Raw genomic sequence first — 21844 nt, forward strand, 5'->3', positions numbered from 1 at the left:
GCATGGAGGGGAAAATATACGAGATCCTAGATCTGCAGAGATGGTTAACAATGTACATCCTCTCTTCTTTGCACGCATTCCCCCAGATCAAAAAAAGAGAACACATATTGTTTCAAAGCACAGAAGGAAAGGAAAGAAAAAACACAGACAGTTAAACTGTGCTTAAAGAGATCGGAATATATCACTACCCAAAATATCTCAATTTGGGGTGCAGCAGATGATGGAGAGTTTCTTTTGATGTTCAGGGGAGGAGAACTGAGCAAATGAAAGGACAGATTCCGCTATTTTTTTTCCAGATCTCTAACCATCTCAGTGGGAGATCAAGTGAAGGGAGTGGATTCTTCCTTTTCTTTCCTTTCCTTAACTTTCCTTTCCTTTCTTTTCCTTCCCTTCCCTTCCCTTAACTTTCAGGTTGTGTTACTTTAAAACCCAGACTGCAATGTCTTAGAGAAATCACTCTATCTGCTCCCTCACTGCTGGAGGCAGAAGAGAGAATCAAGCCAACGATTTGCTAGCTATCTTCTTCTGCCTTAAATGCAAGCCGCAATCCTCTCCCAGCCAACCTGAAAATAGGTGATCGGTTGGTGGGAGGAAGCAGGCTAAGGCAGCTGAGGGTGGGGGGAGGGGGTGTTCATGTAGAAGAGGTTTGTCTCATAATCTGAGGGCAGGGGTGTCCTTTCCGATGTATCAACGAGCCCTCCAGCCACGCTAGCTAGTTGGAAAATGGCAGGATGGAGACCAGCCACTTCGAAAGAGTCCCTTTCAGGAAGCTCACCTATCACTGCCAATTGGATTCAACCTTCAGCCTGGGGGGAGGGGGGAGGAGCAGAGGATGTCTCAGTCTTCTCCCCAGCAAGATGATGGGGTGGGTGGGTTGGGGGGGGCGGCGAAGAGAGAGAAAGTTATTTTCCTCCCCAGACTTCCTGGGGGTGGGGGGTAGGGGAAGGGTTTCTTGTTTCTCTTCCACACCCCTCCTTTCGGGGAAGGAAGGAGAGAAGAGACAAGGCATGACCTATAAAAAAAAATTAGCTGTATACCCTTTGCGCTGCCTCCCCCTCCCCAACCCCCACCCGGCAAGACATTTATAGGTTCGAAGTGGCAGTTTTTCCAAAAGAGCTACTTCCCCCCCTCTCTGACTTCCGCAGAAGAGCTGTTTTCTGGAGGATATGTATATATACAAGGATCCTCCCGTTTAAGATCCCTTTGGTGATCTTCTCTCTGCAGAAATGCCACCCGCTACCTTCCAGTGCTGCCTACAAGATGATTCCCCCGCTCCTCCCCAGGCCATGCCTTCCCCTCCCCCCCTGCTGGAAATCTGTCTTCACCCACAGATGCCAAACAGACTTTTGCTTCTGTTGAACTCTCCACCCTCCCCCCCACCCCCCAAGCATTCATTTCTCCTTCCCCTCACAGTGCTACCGAGTGGTACCCTTCTCCGGAAAATCCTCAACTCTTAAGGATGGTTCAATGGGAGGATTCCTTTTGGCCATTGGGGGAGGGGATGAGGCATCTCTTGGAAGCTGTTACTAGCAAACCCCCCCCCCCCCATTTCCATCTTGGTATGGGGAGAGGAGAGGGGGGGAGATAAGAGCCAGACCCCCCCCTCCGCTCCCAGTAGGCATGAGGTAGGGGGAGGAAAACGGAATTGCATCTTACACTTCTCAACTCCTGAGTGCGATCCTTCATTGCGACTCCTGTGGGTGGTCGGTGGGCTCTTCTTCTCCCACGGCTCCCTGTGGCACGGCAGGCAGGCAGACACGGGCGGTGGGGAAGACCCCTCTTCTTTGAGGTGGAGGGGGAGAAGGGAGAGGGGAGGGTTTGCTGGGGCTTGCAGTGATGGATAAACGGAGCTTCCCGGCTCAGCCAAGCTGGGAGAAGAATGGTGCTCTTAAGGATGGAGAAAGGTTGGTGCTGATGCAGCAAGGCAGGGTGGGAGAATGCAGGAAAGATAGAGGGAGGGAGGGAGAGGGAGAAAGAGAGAAAGGGAGGGAGGGGGAGCCGAGCCGAGAGGCTGAGCATGCTCCCTCCCACTCAAGGGGCCATGGGAGTTGTAGTCTTATCACAGAAGTGAGGGGGAAGGCATCGTAAGTGGGGTTTGCTTTGCTTCCTCACGATTTCAAGAATCACCTCACCCTCCCCCCACTTCGTTTGGGAGAAGATTTCTGAACGGTTTCACCCAAGATGACACTGCCCGTTAATTTCCCGGCTGCAGAACCAATTTGGGTGAGAAACCACTTTTAGTCCCACAGAGAAGCAAAACGGAGAAGTAATTAACCAATGTCTATAAATATTAGTGGGGGGGGGGGGGAGAGAAGAAGCAATATTGGTTACTCCCACTTTAACCACCTCCAAAAGGTACAGTGAATCGGGGGCAACTAGTGCGAATCCAAGTCCCCCAAAAGTTGTAATTAAAATACGGTATTTGAGTTCAAGGTGTTATGGCAGCTTTGAAAATAGACCCGCAAGCTTCTAGTCCACAAAAAAAAAAAAAAATCACGCTTGGTAGAAAAGGAGCAACGTTTTCTCCTGTTCTTTCACAAAGTGGATGATTCTGACGCATATGATTCCTGACAAAACCTTTGGTGAAAGAACGATTTTGCAGGATGGATCATAACCCATTCAGAATTCTGACTATGAAACCAGGGAAGGTTCTTGCTAACATGCTATCAATCAGCACAGAATAACAAGAAATGTAACTCTACCTCTCTATAATGCCTTGGTAAAGCCACACTTGGAATACTGCATCCAGTTTTGGTCGCCACGATATAAAAAAGATGTGGAGACTCTAGAAAGAGTGCAAAGAAAAGCAGCAAATATGGTTAGGGAACTGGAGGCTAAAACATATGAAGAACGGCTGCAGGAACTGGGTATGCCTAGTTTAATGAAAAGAAGGAGTAGGGGTGACATCATAGCAGTGTTCCAATATTTGAGGGGCTGCCACTGAGAAGAGGGGATTCTACCTATTTTCCAAAGCACCTGAAGGCAGGACAAGAAGCAATAGGTAGAAACTAATCAAGGAAAGGACCAACCTAGAACTAAGAAGAAATGTCTTGACAGAATAACTAATCAGTGGAACGACTCGCCTCCATAAATAGTCAGTGCTCCAACACTGGAAGTTTTTAAGAAAAGATTGGACTATCGTTTGTCTGAAATAGTGTAGGGTTTCCTGCCTGAGCAGGGGTTGGACTAGAAGACCTCCCAACTCTGTTTTCTGTTATACTACACATCACACCTCAAGTTTTCTTGTGCCGTCTTTCAACTGCAAGGAAAAAGTAAGTAGCTACTTGGTATTCCTAAAGCCAATTTGGATACAAGGAACTAATGATGAATATTTTCTTACTCTTTTGCTTTGGTAGGCCAGCTAGAGCCATTTCTGCATCAAAATAGTTTAGCCACAGGTTAAGTCATGGTAACCTCATTGCTCAACTACAGTATATAATTCGCCAGAACGGGTGGTACCAGATCTACGTCAGATCTGGGCATTTTACGACTCTTGGGATACATCTGGCCCCTTGACTGTCCCTATCTGGCTTGCACGAAGTCAGTCAGAAATTAAAAATCAAATATAAAGAAATGTACATCATGCATGCAATACAAATGCATTCCTTTTATTTTGAAGTAGACAGCTATATATTTTTTTAAATTTATGTATGTGCATGCATGCCTATTTACCTTATTGGTTTGGCCCTCTGTTAACAGTTTCAGTTTCTCACGTGCCCCCTGGGAAAAATTAATTGTCTCTGTTCTATGCTCTTATGCATCAACTGGAAAGTATAATTGTTTTAAAATTCAACTGCTGCATAGCATCTGATCAGTCCTAGAGGAGATCAACCCTGACTGCTTTTTAGAAGGCCAGATCCTGAAGAAGAAACTCAAATACTTTGGCCACCTAATGAGAAGGAAGGACTCCCTGGAGAAGAGCCTCATGCTGGGAAAGATTGAGGGCAAAAGAAAAAGGGGATGACAGAGAATGAGGTGGTTGGATGGAGTCACTGAAGCAGTAGATGTGAGCTTAAATGGACTCCAGAGAATGGTAGAGGACAGGAAGGCCTGGAGAAACATTGTCCGTGGGGTCACGATGGGTCGGACATGACTTTGCAACTAACAACAACAACATAGCATCCTTGCTAAAAGTGCTGCTCTTCCCCAAATTTCTACCAGGTTAAGTTTATGACTATGGTATATTAATATGCTTCAACCAATTTGAGGTTGAATGCCAGGTCAGGAACAGATTATCATCGAGAAAATCTATGTGGTTCCTAAGAGCTGCCCCCAACTTGGTAGCATATAACCAACCAACCAACCAACCAACCAACCAACCAACCAACCAACCAACCAGACAGAAGGATTTTCCTTCATTTGCAGCCATTAGAATTTTATTCTTCTTCTAAAGCTTGTATTGTATCAAACTTCGTACATTTAAGAGGCATGTTAGCATTGGATGCTTTATAGCAGATATATGCAAGGCCATGGCCTTGTATATTTTAATATAGACAAAGGTCCTAGCTTTATATATTTAATTATAGTTAAACTGTATGGAAAGTAGGCATGGCCCAATAAGCAGTACACAAATACTTTCCAGTAATTAATAAGCAATTTGCAAGTAGAGAATGGAAATGCAAATATCTCATAATAGCCACAGTTTTAACTATTGTTTTGTGTTCAAGGAAGTGCAGAAAGGTTTTCCCCCACCTGATACATCTGGAGGGGTTAGGTTGCAGCGTTCTTGCTTGTTGAATAATGATTGGATGGGAGCATAAGAAGACTTTTTTGGGAGATTCCCTTGTGCTTTTCAGGAAGGGCATTCATTGCATCTCTGTTACAAATGTATTAAGGAACTTCCATAGCATAGTGCTGTGTTTCCCTGAAAATAAGACAGGGTCTTATTTTCTTTTGACCCCCGAAGTAAGTGCCTGGCCTTATTTTCAGGGAGGTCTTATTATTTTTGAGGTGCAGGAGGCGGCGAGTGTGGTCACCTCGTGGCTGCTGCTGTGTTGCAATATTTTTGAGGAGGGCTTATTTTGGGGGGAGGGCTAATTCTGGGGCATGCACTCAAAAGCCCAATTGGGCTTATTAACCGGAGAGGTCTTATTTTTGGGGAAACAGTGTAGCTTTTTGGAAAGCCAACAAGCCCTTCTTGTACCCATCATTTACCTAAACCTGGTTACAGCAAGAAAGAGAGAGGGAGGGAGGGAGGGAGGGATACAGAGATATAGAGATACACATACAGGTAGTCCTTGATTTAGAACCATTCATTTAGTGACCACTGAAAGTTAGAACAGGACTGAAAAAAGCAACTTACAACCATTGCAGCACTCACGTGATGAAAATTTGGATGCTTGGTAACTGGCATGTGTTTATGACAACTGGGGTAGAAGGATATGACTGAAGGATCCGGCCTCCCTTATACTACTTGGGGGACCCTGAATATATTGAGGGTTGCAGTGCTGAAGTGTAAAACCAATATGCTCAAATGGAGGCTCTTAGCGGATAACAACGCACGATGTGAATGTGGAGAGATGCAGAGGCCAGCCCATCTGCTGACTTCCATCAGAAACATGTACCAATAATGACTTATTTTTGGCCAAGGACAAAGCCAAGGTGGTTTCATTCTGGCTGGGAGGAGGAGGAGGAGGAGGAGGAGGAGGAGGAGGAGGAGGAGGAGGAGGAGGAGGAGGAGGAGGAGGAGAAGGAGAAGGAGAAGGAGAAGGAGAAGGAGAAGGAGAAGGAGAAGGAGAAGGAGAAGGAGAAGGAGAAGGAGAAGGAGAAGAAGAAGAAGAAGAAGAAGAAGAAGAAGAAGAAGAAGAAGAAGAAGAAGAAGAAGAAGAAGAAGAAGAAGAAGAAGAAGCTGCTTCTGACAAGCAAACTCAATCGAGGAAACCAGATTCACTTAATAGCGGCATGATTCATTTAACAACTGTGGTGATTTGTTTAAGAACAGTGGCAGAAAAGGCCGTAAAATGTCGGGAACTCACTTACAGTAACGAGTTTGCTTAGAAATAGAAATTTTGGGTTCAATTGTTCAGGACTACTATCATGTTCAGTCACACCCATACAGAGCAGACGAGGCAATGAAGAGCAAATGCTGTGAATGGTATCTTAAATAGACTGGTTTGGGTTGTTTTCCCCAGGGCATATTATATCCTTGGTTGAGATTACCCTGTGGAAAAGCACCCTAAAAGCAGAACACAAAACCAGAACAACAACACAAAAGGCTACAATATTACTCGAATGACGAACTTAGCAATTATGATAGATGAATTCTTAGGATATTTTTACAGGGGAAATGTTGAACACAGGGCACTGGATTTAAAATGCACAACACATACTAAAATGCCAACTTCCATATACACTAAAGACTGGGAAAATAATACACCAATCGTTTTAGGAAGTCAAAGTGTGTTGAAGAAGGATTTATCCATCACTTTAAGAATTTAATAATATTGGAGCTGAATCCTTGGCTTCTAAAGCTCACTTAAAAAAAAGGTGATGCCCTAGAAGAAACTCAGGAACTGCTTGAAGAAGTGGGAAATATGATTAGATTCTCTAGGTAAGCATTGGTGGGTTTTAGAGGTGATATTCAATTAGTTCTGACAGGTTCTGGAGAACCAGTAGCGAAAATTTTGAGTAGTAATCGGCAAAGAGGCTGTCCCGTCCCCTCCCCACCCCACCCCACCACTGCCTCCCAGCTGATCTTCTTTTGTTGCCCTGAACAGGAGAACAGAGCTGGAAAGTGGGGAGGGAATGGGGATTTTGCAGTATCCTTCCTCTGCCATGCCCACAAAGCCACACCCACAGAACCAGTAGTAAAAAAAATTGAATCCCACCACTGTGGGGTTGTATGCCTATGAGCATCTGTCAGTATTCAGATCTCCCCCTCACTAATCAAACTTGTTTATTAATCGATCACAGCAGGTAGTCCTTGACTTACAACAGTTCACTTAATGACCATTCAAAGTTACAACGGCAGCGAAAAAAGTGACTTATGACCATTTTTCACACTTATGACCTTCGTAGCCTCCCCTTGATCATGTGAGCAAAATTCAGATGCTTGATAATTTGTTCATACTTACAACCGTTGCCATGTCCCAGGGTCACGTGATCCCCTTTTGCAACCTTCTGGTGAGGCAAAATCAATGGGGAAGCCATATTCCCTTAACACCACTGTGGCAATTCACTCCACAACTGTGGCCAGAAAGGTTGTAAAATGGGGCATAACTCACTTAACAAATATCTCACTTAACAACAGAGATTTTGGGCTCCGTTATGATTGTAAGTCGAGGATTGCCTGCTGCCTGGCTCATTTTAAGGCATTATAGAAGTTTGTGGTGAGAAGGAATCAGAGGAAAGATGGATGGGGAAATGGAAAGAATTAAAGAGACCTGCAGAGAGAAAGAGGAAGGCGGGGTGACTTGCCTCGTTCTTCCATCCCCATCTCAAAATGCACAGCAAAATAGTAAGTTTGGGACCAGAATAAAGTGGCAGAAATGCAAAAATCAAGTACAGACAGTCCTCGAGTTACAGCAGTTTAATTAAGTGACCGTTCAAAGTTACAATGGCAAAACAATTAAGAATTTTCCTGGAATGAAGGAAAAACTTCCTAGCAGCGAAGACAAGAACCAGTGGAACGGTTCAGAGTTTGTAGGGGCTTCATCACTGGAGGTTTTTAAGAAGAGGCTGGACAGTCACTTGTCTGAAATGCTATAGGGCACTGATGGCAAACCAACGGCATGTGTGCCACAAGTAGAACGCAGTAGCCTTCTCTGCGGGCATGCGAGCTGTTGCCCCAGCTCAGTTCCACTGTGCATACGTGCCCACCTCCCTCCAGCCAGCTGATTTTTGGGTCTCTGACACACATGCATGGGGGATGGGGTGCATGCAGGAGACACGTGTGCATGCATGGGGCGGGGGGAGCGCGCACACATGCGTGGAGGCAGGGGGAATGCAAGGGAGTGCAGCGCTCTCCCCCATAAACATACAGCCTGCTTTTGGTCCCAGGAGGCAGTGTGGCAGGGCACATGGGGGGGGAGGGGGGTCGTAAAACGCATTCCGTTCCATTCCATTCCATTCTAGTGAGATATGACCATTTTTTCAAACGTACGATTATTTCAGCATCTCTGTGGTCGCATGATCAAAACTCAGGCACTGGGCAACTGACTCATATTCATGACGGTTGCAGTGTCCTGAGGTCATGTGATCCCCTTTTGCGACCTGACAAGCAAAGTGAATGGGGGAAGCCAGATTCACCTAAACAACCAGGTTATTAATTTAACAACTGCAACTATTCACTTAAACAAACATGGCAAGAAAAGTTGTGACAAAACTTTGGGACAAAAACCCACTTAACAAATGTCTCACGTAGCAACGTACATTTCGGATTCAGTTGTGGTCGTAAGTCGAGGACTACCTGTACACTTGCTTCAAGACAGCAAAGGACCAATCGCCTTTCTGAAGGTTTAATGTTTTTAAATGACTTCCCTATCATCAAACCAAGCCAAAGGTTTCAGGGTGTAACCATCCTATAGGTTTGATTAGTTATCTGTCTGCAGAGTGATTTATACCCGGAAGACTCTTTGGAGACAGAACGGATATCGCCTTTTTTCAATCCAGGATATGAACAGCAAACAGTAACTGAGTTGGAAGGGACCTTGGAGGTCATCTGGTCTAACCCCCTGCTCACGCAGGAGACCTGCAGTAGGGATACAAACCGCCAAACTGCTGACCTTTCTGATTGGCAAGCTCAGCATTTTAGTCACTGAGCCATTTAGTCAGGCTCAGATTTCAATTTGTTTTCAATTTTTCAACTGGATGCCAATTTCAATTGTTGAAAATGGATTTCAGTGTTTCAGATTTGAATTTGTGGGAATCTCAACTTCTCTAGGATTCGTGGGAATTGAAGGCAGCTGGCAGATGCCAGGTTTGGGGGTGGGAGGATGTGGGGGAGAGGCAGATTCTGAAGTGCTGCTTCCTGGTTCTGTCATCTCCAACCCCTACCTCACTTCCCTGCAGAGCATTTATAATGACGGTTTGCCTGTCGCTGGGAACGCATCTCGGGTGCCTATAGTAACACCGTGTCCTTTCCACTGAGTCATAGGGAACCCGAGGGGTAGTCGAAGCCAAGGATATTCAGGCCAACCAGAGCAAGTTTCACTGGCACACCAGTAGACTTGTGTCCCCGGGTACGTGCGGCTGTGTGCATGGTTGCTCAATTATGTTCTGTTTGAGGAGAGCGATCCTGCTTGTAGACAGATCACCGCTGCATGAAGGAATGCAGCACTGCCCCCTGCTGGATGAAAGAATTATCTCAGCCCACTGGGACTATTACGCAAGCAAGTTTGGAAATTACTTTTGAAGAAAATTCAACGGGTACATGTCTGGGAATACATGGGAGCACGATGCAAGGCGGGGGGGGGAGGAGGAAAATGCTGGGAAATTGATGGAGGAAAGTTTTAATCAATCGTGTGCCCTAGCCTTTAAAAAAAGCAGTTGGTAAGAAAATTGGGAGCATTGATAAGTAGAATTTTTTGGCAGGAGAAGCTAATGGGAAAAGAGGCTCAGAGTAAGTGGGAGTTAAGGGGAGACACTAAATATGATTTATGACACTTCCGGTGAGGAACAGAAATGAAAACAAAAGCCAGCATTGGCCAGGGTTTCATCTAGAATACTGCGCCCAGTTCTGGATACCACACTAAACAATTCAGACGGTGGAACAGTTTCAAAGAATAGTACGTGCTCCTGCTACCAAACCGGTAGTGAAGAAAAATGGATACCATTACTGTGTACTGGGTATGTCTAGTTTAATAAATAGAAGCACCAGAGGAGACATGATAGCAGTGTTCCAACATCTCATGGGCTGCCACAAAGAAGAGGGAGCCAACCTATTCTCCAAAGCACTTGAAGGCAGGACAAGAAGCAATGGGTGGAAACTAATCAAGGAGAGAAGCAACCTAGAACTAAGGAGAAATTGCCTGACAGTGAGAACAATTAATCAGTGGAACAGCTTGCCTCCAACACTGGAAGTTTTTAAGAAGATGTTGGATAACCACTTGTTTGAACTGGTGTAGGGTTTCCTGCCTAAGCAGGGGGTTGGACTAGAAGACCTCCAAGGTCCCTTCCAGCTCTGTTATTCAATTCTACTCTACTCTACTCTACTCTACTCTACTCTCATAAAAAAATACTAAATTGCTCAAACATGTTTTCTTCCTTGTCTTGCACTATATGGACAGTGAAAGCATGTTCTCCATCTTTCCTACAGCCGGATTTCTACTGCGTGTGGGTAAGATGGCTGACCACAAAGATGGAAACCATCATGCCAGTGGTGGGTTCTGGATCCCATTGCAACCGATACGGTGTGATGGGGCGTGCCATCCACGATGTGCATACGCACCAGGGACCTGCGGTCAGGGGAGGCAGGGGAGGCAGAGCCTCACCTCTCATCATGAAATAATATATAATAATAATAATAATATATATTTCCTCCCATCCCTTTTACATGGCTCCCGCTAAGCTCCGGTAAGGAGAAGAGCCTTTGGGGAGTGAAGAGGAAGAGGAGGAGGAGGAGGAGGAGGAGGAGGAGGAGGAGGAGGGCGCGCAGGGCGGTGGCAGGAGGGTTCTCGGAAGCGCCAATAACCTTCCTGCCTCCGCTGTACTTTGCGCGCTCCTCGCGACTGCAATAGACGTCCAGAAGTGGCAGGGGCTGTTGGGCTGGAAGCCCAAACCCCATTAGCCACAAAAGCCACTTCTGGATGTATATTGCAGTCGCAAGGAGTGCACGAAGTCCAGCAGAGGCAGGAAGGTTCTCGTCATTCCCCAGTCGCCTTCGTGGCTTCGTCATCAAGACGAAGTCCGGGAGCGCCAACATTTCTGCCTCCGCTGGACTTCGTCTTGATGATGTCGCCGCAGCTCCCGGGCACAGATGGACGGAGGTAGCCAGAGTGGTGCCGAGGCAGTCCGGAGGGCGAGCTACCGAGGATCAGGCTGCCTGATCCTCCATCGCTCTCTCGCTCGCTCACTCGCTCACTCGCTCTTTTGTCCGCCCGGACCGCCTCGGCGTCGCTCTGGCTACCTCCGTCTGGCCACGCCCAGCAGCTGCGGCGACGTCATCAAGACGAAGTGGCTTGGAGGCGAAGTGCTTTTCAGTGCTATTCTGTGCATCTGGTGTTTAGGTAGATAGCCGGATGTCCTAAACACCAGACGCACAGAAAAGCACTGAAAAGCAGCTGTTGTTGGGGACCGTGGAGCCTCCAGCACATGTGGTCCCATTCCCCGCCTTCCTGATGACGTCACCAGCCTCACCAGCCATAAACCTCACCGCACGTCACTGATACGCACCCACCTCTCACAATGTTCCAGCTGCTCAGTGGAGCGTCACGGAGGCGCTGTACACTCCGTGCACCTGCGCAAATGGCCCGATTGGGTCAAATACAGGTAAGGATAGCGGGTGGGTGGGCGGGCCCTCCGGAGCACCATACCAGAGCGGTACCTGGTGCTCCCAGCAGGCACCGGTACACCCATACTGGGGCATACCGGCCGTAACTCACCACTGCATCATACACAATTGTTAAGCAGAACACTGCATTTCCAGAGAATCATGCCATTGTTAAGCAAATCTGCTTTCATCACTGATTTTGCTTGTCAGAAGCCAGCTGGGAAATCATAAATGGCCATTATAGGACCACTACCATGCCCCCCCCCCCCATGCTGCAACCATTGTAAATACATGCTAGTTGCCCAGACAGACAGATAGTAGAGATGGAAGAAATACTTAAGCTAACCAGGAAAGATGTAGATAGAGATGAAGACCCAAGGGAGGAATTTGGGAGGCTAGTTAAAAAACAAAAACAAATAAGAATTGAAATATTAAAATGGGCAAGAGATGATGGATAGAGGAAATGTTTTGTAACACAAGATTGGCTTTACTAGGAGCTAGAATAGAGGCAGACACAAGAAATAGGGGGAATATTTTTATGCATATTTTAATATATTAAAAGTAATAGATATATAAAGGCTAGATCAATGATGGTGAAACTTGGTGAAAAGGAGTGTGCGTATGTGCATTCGCCAGCTGTACAACCCGGAAAAGGAGCTGCAAAGGGGGCATGCACGCACATGTATGTGCTGGGAAATGAACTTTTGGTTTCCAGCGCACCGGCCACCTAGTCTTCCGGTTACTGGCATGCATGTGCACATGACAATCAGCTGACTGGCGCATATGTCCATGCTAGAAAACGTTCGTTTCCAGCACTGCCACATGCACGAAGGCCAGCCAATCATCGTAGGTGCATGCAAGCCAGAAACCCAGAAGAGGAACTGGTGACACCGCATGTGCCAGGCGAACTGGCCCCACGTGCCACTTCGGGCACGCGTGCCATAGGTTCATCATCATGGGACTAGATGTTGAAAGATGGTGACACTGTGTGTTCTAATGACCCAGTTACTGTTATTAGAATGGGAGACTAACATGTTGAACAATTAAATAATGACAGCTTATATTTTAATGCAAATATGTAGAAGAATATTATTACAATCACATAAGTATGATTTAAATAACAAATAATAGTATCTACGTGGCTGGTTGCCAAGCATCTGTATTTTGATCATGTGACGTGGGGATGCTGCAACAGGTCGTAAATCATTTTTCCAGCGCCATTATAACTCTGAACTCTGAGCATCATCAAATGAATGATTGTAATTTGAGGACTACCTTGTGCTTAATTCAACCAGATGAAAAGCTTGTTTTAGGACCGAGGATATTTTTACACAGCTTCGGAAGGATGTAAAACTCTTATATTAAAAGTAGTTGTTTTCCCTTTGGATAAGAGGTTGGATGTTGAGGGCATTTTGACCCCATCATAGCAGTACTACAAAATAGGAGAAAGGATGCTGAACTAAAATAACTGCACAACACAATGGTTAAAAAAAAGAAACACCATCATTTGTTTGGTGGGGAAATGTTTGAATGTCTTGGGTGGGAAAAAAATCTTGGCGTGTTTCCAGGCTTCTGGCACAAATTCACTAACACAGATCCCATTATGGTGACCTTTTTTTTCTGCATATAGAAAAGTGAATTCTAGCCAAAAATGATCCAACGCATAAGAGCAAATTTGCATAAAGGAAACGGGCATAAATTAAGGGAAACCTGTAACTGATACTTATTTTTATTCTTCTTTTCAGTTCCTTATAAAATCGGACTGATGTATCTTTTAAAGATTCTAACCCTGCAATATATCTGAGGCCCATCCAAGCCATACTGTTTATTTAATATGTGTTTTAGAACCCAATTTGGAGAATCACATCAGAATTACTCTAAAGGTCTGAAATTTTGTTCTCTCCTGAAACAAACTTATTGCTCCCAAACTCAACTGCCCACTCATAGTGACCAAGTGAGAAATCCAGAAACAAACTGTGGGATTCCTACTAAGGTTCTAACATTTGTCTGAAATGTATAGGGTTTCCTACCTGAGCAGAGGGCTGGACTAGAAGACCTCCAAGGTCCCTTCCAACTCTATTATTCTATTCTATTCTATTCTATTCTATTCTATTCTATTCTATTCTATTCTATTCTATTCCATTCCAATCCATCCCATCCCATCTCTTCCCTTCCCATTCCATTCTAACCCACTAAGAAAATTGCCCATAATTATTTTCTTACTTTTCACATCATTGGAAACACCAGCACGTACCTTTTACCAAGTCCCTCCACTTGTCTATGAAGCTTATTCTTCTCAACATTGATTAGAAACAGATCTTAATCTGGGGCTTAATTCAAAACCATCTGCATGTGTGATGTGAGCAGAAGAGGGTCTCTTTGGATATCTAAAGGTTGAATCATGGCAACCAGACCAAACTTTCTTAATCTGATGTTTCGTTGCTCATCCAGGCAACTTCATCTAATTAATTAACTAATTTTGCTCTGACTGATAAAGTTGCTTGGATGAGCAACGAAATGTCTCAGAATAACAACACTTGGCCCAGTTGCCATGACTTAACTTTCAGATACCTTTGGCCTGGATGATGGAGTCCTCATTGATATGTCTGTTTGGGTAATATTTTCAGTAACAAGGAAAATATTTAGCAATAGCACTTAGATTTGCATACCACTTCACAGTGCTTTACGGGCCTCTCTAAGCAGTTTGCGAAGTCGGCATATATCCACCAACAATCTGGGTCCTCATTTTACCCAACTCGGAAGGATAGAAGACTGAGTCAACCTTGAGCCTGGTGAGATTTGATCTGCCAAATTGCAGGCAGCAGGCAGGCAGCAGAAGTAGCCTGCAGTACTGCACTCTAACCACTGCGTCATCACGGCTCATGAATTTCATGAATGTTTTTAGTTTCTTTGATTAAGAAGCAGAGTCTTTGTGTGGAATGTGAAGTTGTGGTTTAGGGCAGCTGAGAATGAGAATTGTACAGAAAGTTGAACTCTAATTAACTCCAAAACTCATTACAATGTGGGAAGCACACCCCTTGAATATTCACTTAGTCTTTAAAAAATATCATGCTAAGAATATTATGGGATATGTGAATTGTTACATGGAACATACAGTGTTGTTGGGCTTGCTCACCAGATGCTGGATGACAATGAAGAACACAATCAAAACTCAGTATGTTAGAACTGTATATAGTGATTTCTCCCTTTTCTAAGGGTCTTCCCAACATTTATCTGTGAGAGACGTATCTTTTTACGTATGCATAAATAAAATATATTAATCTGCCTTTCCAGCTCTGATGCTATTTTGGCAAGGGAGACATTGGGCTAAGAACCTTACCATGATTTATGGCTTAAATGTAAAGCAGGTGTTCCCTCATGGAATGATGACTCTTTTTCTTCCTTTTACAGGTGAACATCCTTGTTTCTATCTTGCTTTCTTTAGGATCTTGATTGCTTTGATTTCCTCTCCTTTCTGCAGATTTCCAATTTGGGATTCTTTCTAATAAGGGCATGTCATTATTCGTTGCATGCAGAGCTGTAATTCAAAACAAAAGGAATCTATAAATAAAGTAACATCCACAACGAAAATTAAGTTTCGATGTCCTCCAAGCTGGGAGGACGAGCAGGTATAACCACCTTGAGACACCTTTGCAAGCCAATGCACAGAAGTTCTTAGGCCAGGACATTCAAAGGCCCAACCTCAATATGTGTTTCACTTGGAGATTTTATGTTTTCTCCTGGAATATTACATTTCCAGTCTAAGTGGTACAGCCCTGGAATTTATGAGTGGTCTCCTGTCCAGATTTGACACTGCTTAACAAAAGAAAAATTAGTCCAGAATAACAGAATAATAGAGTTGGAAGGAACCATGGAGGTCTACTAGTCCAATCCCTGCTGTGATTTGAGAGGTGTTTTAAGTATATATCCAAATTTTCTAGCAAGAACCTTAACTTAACCTATATACAGTATATGAGAGCTATAATGAGGATCAGGTAGGTGGCCTTCTCTATAGGGATACCAGCTATCCAAATTAGTTCCAAATTTTCAAGACTTCCGTTTTCTTTCTGGGGTCTTTGCGGGATTTTTTTTTTAAAAAAGAAAGGGACTCAAGATGAAAAAAAAAATCAGTAGGGCAGGTTGTCCCAAAGGTGCTTTTTCAGAAGCCAACTGGACTTCCTTATTTTTTTCTTTTGAAGACGTTTCGCTTCCCATCCAAGAAGCTTCTTCAGCTCTGACAGGATAGAGGAGAATGTAAGGATTTATATTCCTTGCAGACAGCAAGTCATTTGCATCCTTTTAGAGGGTCGTTGAAGTAGGGCAGATTATTTATGAATAATAAGATGTTATCTGCTGTGATCTGCTCTGCTCCGTTGCGCTTCACCGACCCAGATAGAAGTGTTGTGAAGATGGTTCTCTAGCAGGCAAATTCCACCTACCCCCTCTGTCTCCATAGATGATCCTTCCCCAATTCTACTGATCACTGTGTTAGAATTCACCTCTTAGCTGCCAGGATCCAGGCGCTAATTCTCAAAAACCAAGTCTCGAGATTGCTGAAAACTTTCCAGCCGAGAACCAAATTTAACTGAAGGAGGTCTTAGAACCAAATGTGCTTTTCCTTGGGAATGAAGCCCATCGGATGCCATAATAGCAAAAACACAATCCGAATGCCACATCTCTTATTGTTGATTGTCCTCGACTGAAACCAAACTTTTTGTGGCTAAGCAAGGCAACTTAAGCACATGTAGTCCCATTTTATGACCTTCGTTGCCACAATTGATGATTAAATCACTGCAGTCGTTAAGCGACTCATGCTATTGCTAAGAGGATCTGGTTTCCCCTATTGAGTTTGCTTGTCGGAAGTCAGTTGTGAAGGTCACATGACACTGCAACCGTCATAACTAGATGCCAGTTGCCAAGCATCCAAATTTGGATCAAAAGGCCGAGGGGATGCCACAATGAGTGTGAAAAACAGTCACAAACCCCTTTTTTTCAATGCCGTCGTAACTTCAGATGGTCACTAAACAAATGGTTGTTGTAAGTCAAAGGCTACCTGTATATACTGAGTAGTGCTGAGTTAGACTTTGCAGGCAGCACGTGGTAAGCACAGCCTCTTCGGTGACTTACAAACTCAGTCATAAGAAATCCTCACTCTAAAACGTATAGAGCTGAAGAAGCTTCTTGGATGAGAAGTGAAACATCTTCAAAGGAAAACTAGAAAGTCCAGTTGCATCTTGAGAAAAGCACCTGTGGCGCAACCATGACCTGGATCAGGGGTCTGCAACCTGTGGCTCTGGAGCCGCATGTGGCTCTTTCATCCCTATGCGGCGGCTCCCTGTCACTCAAAATATGCATTACAACTGCCAATGTGCGATACCGACCGGCACGTGATTTATTAGGGTTTTCGACCCATCTTTTTTTCGGAGTTCAAAATGTTTTTGTTGCATGCAGAAATAAAAGTTTGTTTTCTCTATAGCACTTCATTGATTTCATAAATGCAACACACTATAGTTATACATAGCATGAAGATAACAAAATAATGCACGCAGTGCTATCTTTATTTTAGATGTCAAAGGGGTTTTGGGGGCTCCCGGTGTTTTATTTTCCGTGGGAGATGGGTTCAAATGGCTCTTTGAGTGTTTAAGGTTGCCGACTCCTGACCTGGTTGAATGAGAATCTCCACAGATATTTTCTATCTGGGCTTTTCTAGGCTGGGGAGGGGGGGGTGTTAGAAGATGAGTCATGATTTATGCTTGTTTGTTTGCCAGAAGTCCACATCTTGAGATTATCTCGGTCATCATGTTTGGCAGGACAGCCACACTGCTGCAACAATTTTTTAAAACACGTCTGGAATTGCCAGGAATGATTTCCTGAAAATGAAGCAGCAGCAGCTCAGACCAGATGCCAAAAAATGCCCAGCTCATGCAGAGGGATTGCAGTCAAACACCCAGAAGAGGTTTCCTGGGTTTATATAACAGCAATTAGTTTTCAGCAGCAGGTTAGGAGATCTGCGGTAGAGTAAAGGTGAAGTGACATGCATATCAATACGTCCAAGAGCGAAATTAGGAGGAAGGAATGTCACCAGGATAGGATTGGAGGGCAGGTGTCCCCAGCTATACGCTACAGAATGAGGGATCTCCAAATGCAGCACCAGCTAGCTCTCTTCCTTTTGAAATAAGGAACATCAAGATCCATTTGAAGTTCAAGCCTAAAATAATGTAACTACACCGTTGAGATGAGGACAAGCTACCATGCTGTCTTAAGATCCCTCAGGGCAGCTTGGCACTCACTTACACTGATGAATGTGGATGCCAGTCACTTTATTTAGAAACAGGAAAAGGACCGTTCGGGGTTTCTGAATGAAGTGCCATTGAGTTGGCTGGGATCACACGTCAAGCGAAGCAACAATACAGTGTATTAGTCTAATGTTCTGCATGAATCCAGAACCCCATGGTGTGAAATTTCCAAAACATGACCTAATTAATTTACAAGCCTCGAGACAAAGTTCAAAAGAAATCCATTCATTTATTAGGATCAACATTTTGGCATATTCTTCTGTGGAGCCGAAACTGATTTCCACTTTATGGCATCTGATCCCCTTCCTTCTGTCTGTGTCATAAATCACATTCACTAACAAGGTGCTGCGGCAGGCTATGAACATGCACATTTCACATGCTAGCTGTAGAAATATGAGACCTGATTCTGGCCAAAGGTATGCATGGCATTCTCCTCCCTTTTTTATGTCAACTTGATAATAGTCATGGAAACGCTTTACAAGTTGACACATGGTTTATAAATCATGGCTTAACAGGCACTCACATGTATGTGATTTATTCTTTACAGAATGTAGTTAAACCATTGTGGCTTTTCCCAGACCTTTAGGATACAACTAGTATATGGGATATAATCAGGGGTGGGATCCTATCGGTTTGATAACTGCACACATGGGCGCAGTTTACCAAAAGCTCACCTTTAGCATTACTGCTGGTGAGGAAAACAGTTGGGTAGTGGCAATCATTTCTGATGTGCCGATCAGCTAGGCTTCAGAAAAGGGAATATAGATGAGCATAGTGCAGGGGCAGGCGGGCAGGCCCACTTCAAAGTCAGAGTGAACCAGTTCACTCCCAGCTGTTAGTTGGAGCTATCAGTTTGCTCCCAGCTGTTAGTCAGAGCCACCGGTTTGCTCCCAGCTCATAGTCGGAGCTACCGGTTTGCTCCCAGCTGATAGTCGGAGCTACCGGTTTGCTCCCAGCTCATAGTCGGAGCTATTGGTTTGCTCCCAGCTCATAGTCGGAGCCACCGGTTTGCTCCCAGCTCATAGTCGGAGCTATTGGTTTGCTCCCAGCTCATAGTCGGAGCTATTGGTTTGCTCCCAGCTCATAGTTGGAGCTATTGGTTTGCTCCCAGCTCATAGTCGGAGCCACCGGTTTGCTCCCAGCTGTTAGTTGGAGCTACCGGTTTGCTCTCAGCTGATAGTCGGGGCTACTGGTTTGCTCCCAGCTGATAGTCGGAGCTATTGGTTTGCTCCCAGCTGATAGTCGGAGCTATTGGTTTGCTCCCAGCTCATAGTCGGAGCTATTGGTTTGCTCCCAGCTGATAGTCGGAGCTACCGGTTTGCTCTCAGCTGATAGTCGGAGCTACCGGTTTGCTCCCAGCTGATAGTCGGAGCTATTGGTTTGCTCCCAGCTCATAGTCGGAGCTATTGGTTTGCTCCCAGCTCATAGTCGGAGCCACCGGTTTGCTCCCAGCTGTTAGTTGGAGCTACCGATTTGCTCTCAGCTGATAGTCGGGGCTACCGGTTTGCTCCCAGCTGATAGTCGGAGCTATTGGTTTGCTCTCAGCTGATAGTCGGAGCTACCGGTTTGCTCCCAGCTGATAGTCGGAGCTATTGGTTTGCTCTCAGCTGATAGTCGGAGCTACCGGTTTGCTTCCAGCTGATAGTCGGAGCTACCGGTTTGCTCCCAGCTGTTAGTCGGAGCCACCGGTTTGCTCCCAGCTCATAGTTGGAGCTACTGGTTTGCTCCCAGCTCATAGTCGGAGCTATCAGTTCACCAGAATTAGTCTGAACTGGTAGAACCCCACCTCTGGATATAATTAAGGCAAGAATATTGGCTTTCTTACAAAATGGTTGCCCTGACAGGTGTTAAGCAGCAACAAAATATTCCTTGGCCAGTAGGTAAAATGCTAAAGATATCCCTGCCAATAGTTCAGGATGTTCTCTAGGCTTACCTATTTTCTGTGTAAATGAGCCACTTCTAAGCTACATTCTGATCTTCAGACATCCACTTTTTTGTTCAAGAGCCTCTGGGACCTAACTAGGGTCCCAGAGATAGTCTGAAAAATAAAAACAAGGAGCATTCCCCTCTTTGTAGTTTCTTATTTATTATTTTTATAATCAAAACCCTCTAAAACACCAGAACGGCAGAGGAGGAGGGGTGTGGTTGGCAGGGAAGGTGTGGATCATCACGGTTGGTATGATTAACCACTAGGTTTTTATTTCCCATGAACCATAGGTTGGAATATAACAGCACACCACTCTCCACACCGTGGGGACAGACAAGTTCGGTATTATTCCCATTAAACTAGATCTGTGAAAGAGAGCAGTGTTTCAAGCAGACTTGACTTTCTTTCGGGCTGCTGGCAATGGAGCAGATTCAGGATGCACTTTGAATATTTCAGTCCTAAACATTAAGAGTGTGGAGCGATCTTATTCTCTCATACAGTGTTGTTGTCAGACTTCGCTAACATACCTGCAGCTTACTTGGATGCCAACTTCCCTGTATTATGGGTGTCTGGGTGTCTAAGACAATAGCCTTAGCGCATCACCACAAGTAAGTTGTTCCTGCTGTGTCATAATATCCGCTAACCTGCCGGGTAAAGCACAGTGCCCTTGCTTCCCTTCTAGCTCCCTCCCTCTCCCACCTTGGCTGTAGAGCTCCATTCATCCCTGCTCCCACCACGCAGCTTCCCAACCTCCTGAGTCACTCGCTGCGCTATTGACACAGACCGCAGGCAAGCCGCCAGCAAAGGGACTGGCCTGACGCAGCCAAACTTCCTTAAGCCCTCCTAGCAACCAAGCTTGAAAACCTTCACCTGTGAAGCAGCTAAATTAAATAAATTAATAGCAGAAACTCAAACCTGGGTGTTAATTCTTCCTCTCTTATCTCCCCTCCCCTCCCCCAGCCCTTAATATTAATAAAAGGATCTCAGCTCTAATCCTGCAGTACTTTCCAAATCTCTTCTTCTTTTTTACAGCATCTGTTTTTTTTGGGGGGGGGGAAGAGAGGGAGGGAGGGGAGGGAGGGAAAGAGAGAGAAAGAGAGAGATGCTGGGGGAGAGAGCAGTTATACAGTGGAGAATGATGATATCTTTGCAAATCTCTATTTATATAAACAGAATATAAAGAGGCAGGAAAGCAGCTAAATTGCTTCAGATTTCAGAGAGGAATGCTTATAAACTGACCACACACACACACACACACACACACACGCTTCTAGATCTTGCCAATTCCACCTGCAGCTCTCGATTGCAGACAACTATTTTGAGCCTTTGCCTAAAATCAAATTGCTTGGCGTTGGCATGTATCATATACCACCAAGCAAACCTGCCTTTGGATCTCACTCTACCGGCAGATAATTAATTAATGGAATGTTATATTTGGGGAGGCCAGGCCGATAGAGTTTCTTCCTTAGCTGTTAAAAATAGGTTTTTTAAAAAAAGCTTTGAATTATTCATGCGACTTTCCGTGCCGTTTTGTTGCTTTGTATTTTTAAAAAATTAATAAGACTCCAATCCAAGCTTTGGCTAAGCTGCCCAGAGAAGCCTTCCTTTAAAGGAGCATGATCAAAATCGACTAATAAAATAAATAAAAATTAGTCTTTGTGAGAATATTAGAAGATACCTGCTGAAATCAAATCTAGTGTTGTGGCCCACCAGCAGCCAGGAGAGCTGGCACCAGATTCGGACAGTGAGGAGGTTGGGGAGGAACATGGGTCAGTCCTGGAGTCTGGGAAAGGCTCTGATGAGGGCTTTGTGTCGGAGGCAGAGAGGGGCCACAGCTGTATGCCAGTTATCAGCTGCCTTCAGAGTCAGACATCATTGAGGCAGAGGAACAGCTGGAGCCTGTTCCCAGTGGGCGCATGCGCAGATTTGCCAGACCAAGGGAACAGCTAAAGAATAGGGGTCGACTTGGGAGTAAGGCCATAGGTGGACGATAAATGGCCCCTCCCAGAGGAAATAAAAGAGGAGCGAAAGGGGAGTGGAGTTTGCAGGAGACAAGTAGTTTGCTTAATTGGTTCGTGACTCTCTGAGACTCTTTGTCAAGTCTCTTTGCAGATATCAGCCTGGCAGCTCTCCAAGCCAGATAAGGTCTGTGACTGTAAATTCTCCCTTGAAAGACTTTGCTGGATGTGAGTG

At 45.0% G+C, this 21844-nt stretch overlaps 1 protein-coding gene across 1 annotated transcript in view; it reads right to left on the reverse strand.

Moving 5' to 3' along the window:
* Window positions 1-1909, reverse strand: part of STX1B (syntaxin 1B) — a 59251-nt gene extending 57342 nt beyond the window's left edge. Inside the window, exon 1 of the mRNA XM_081971540.1 lies at window positions 1657-1909. Coding sequence (XP_081827666.1) covers window positions 1657-1686 — 30 coding nt within the window. The 5' untranslated portion in view covers window positions 1687-1909. The remainder of the gene's footprint in view (window positions 1-1656) is intronic.
* Window positions 1910-21844: the final 19935 nt, after the last annotated feature.

This window comes from Natrix helvetica, assembly GCF_964273705.1.
Source record: "Natrix helvetica genome assembly, chromosome: Z".
NCBI lineage: Eukaryota > Metazoa > Chordata > Lepidosauria > Squamata > Natricidae > Natrix > Natrix helvetica.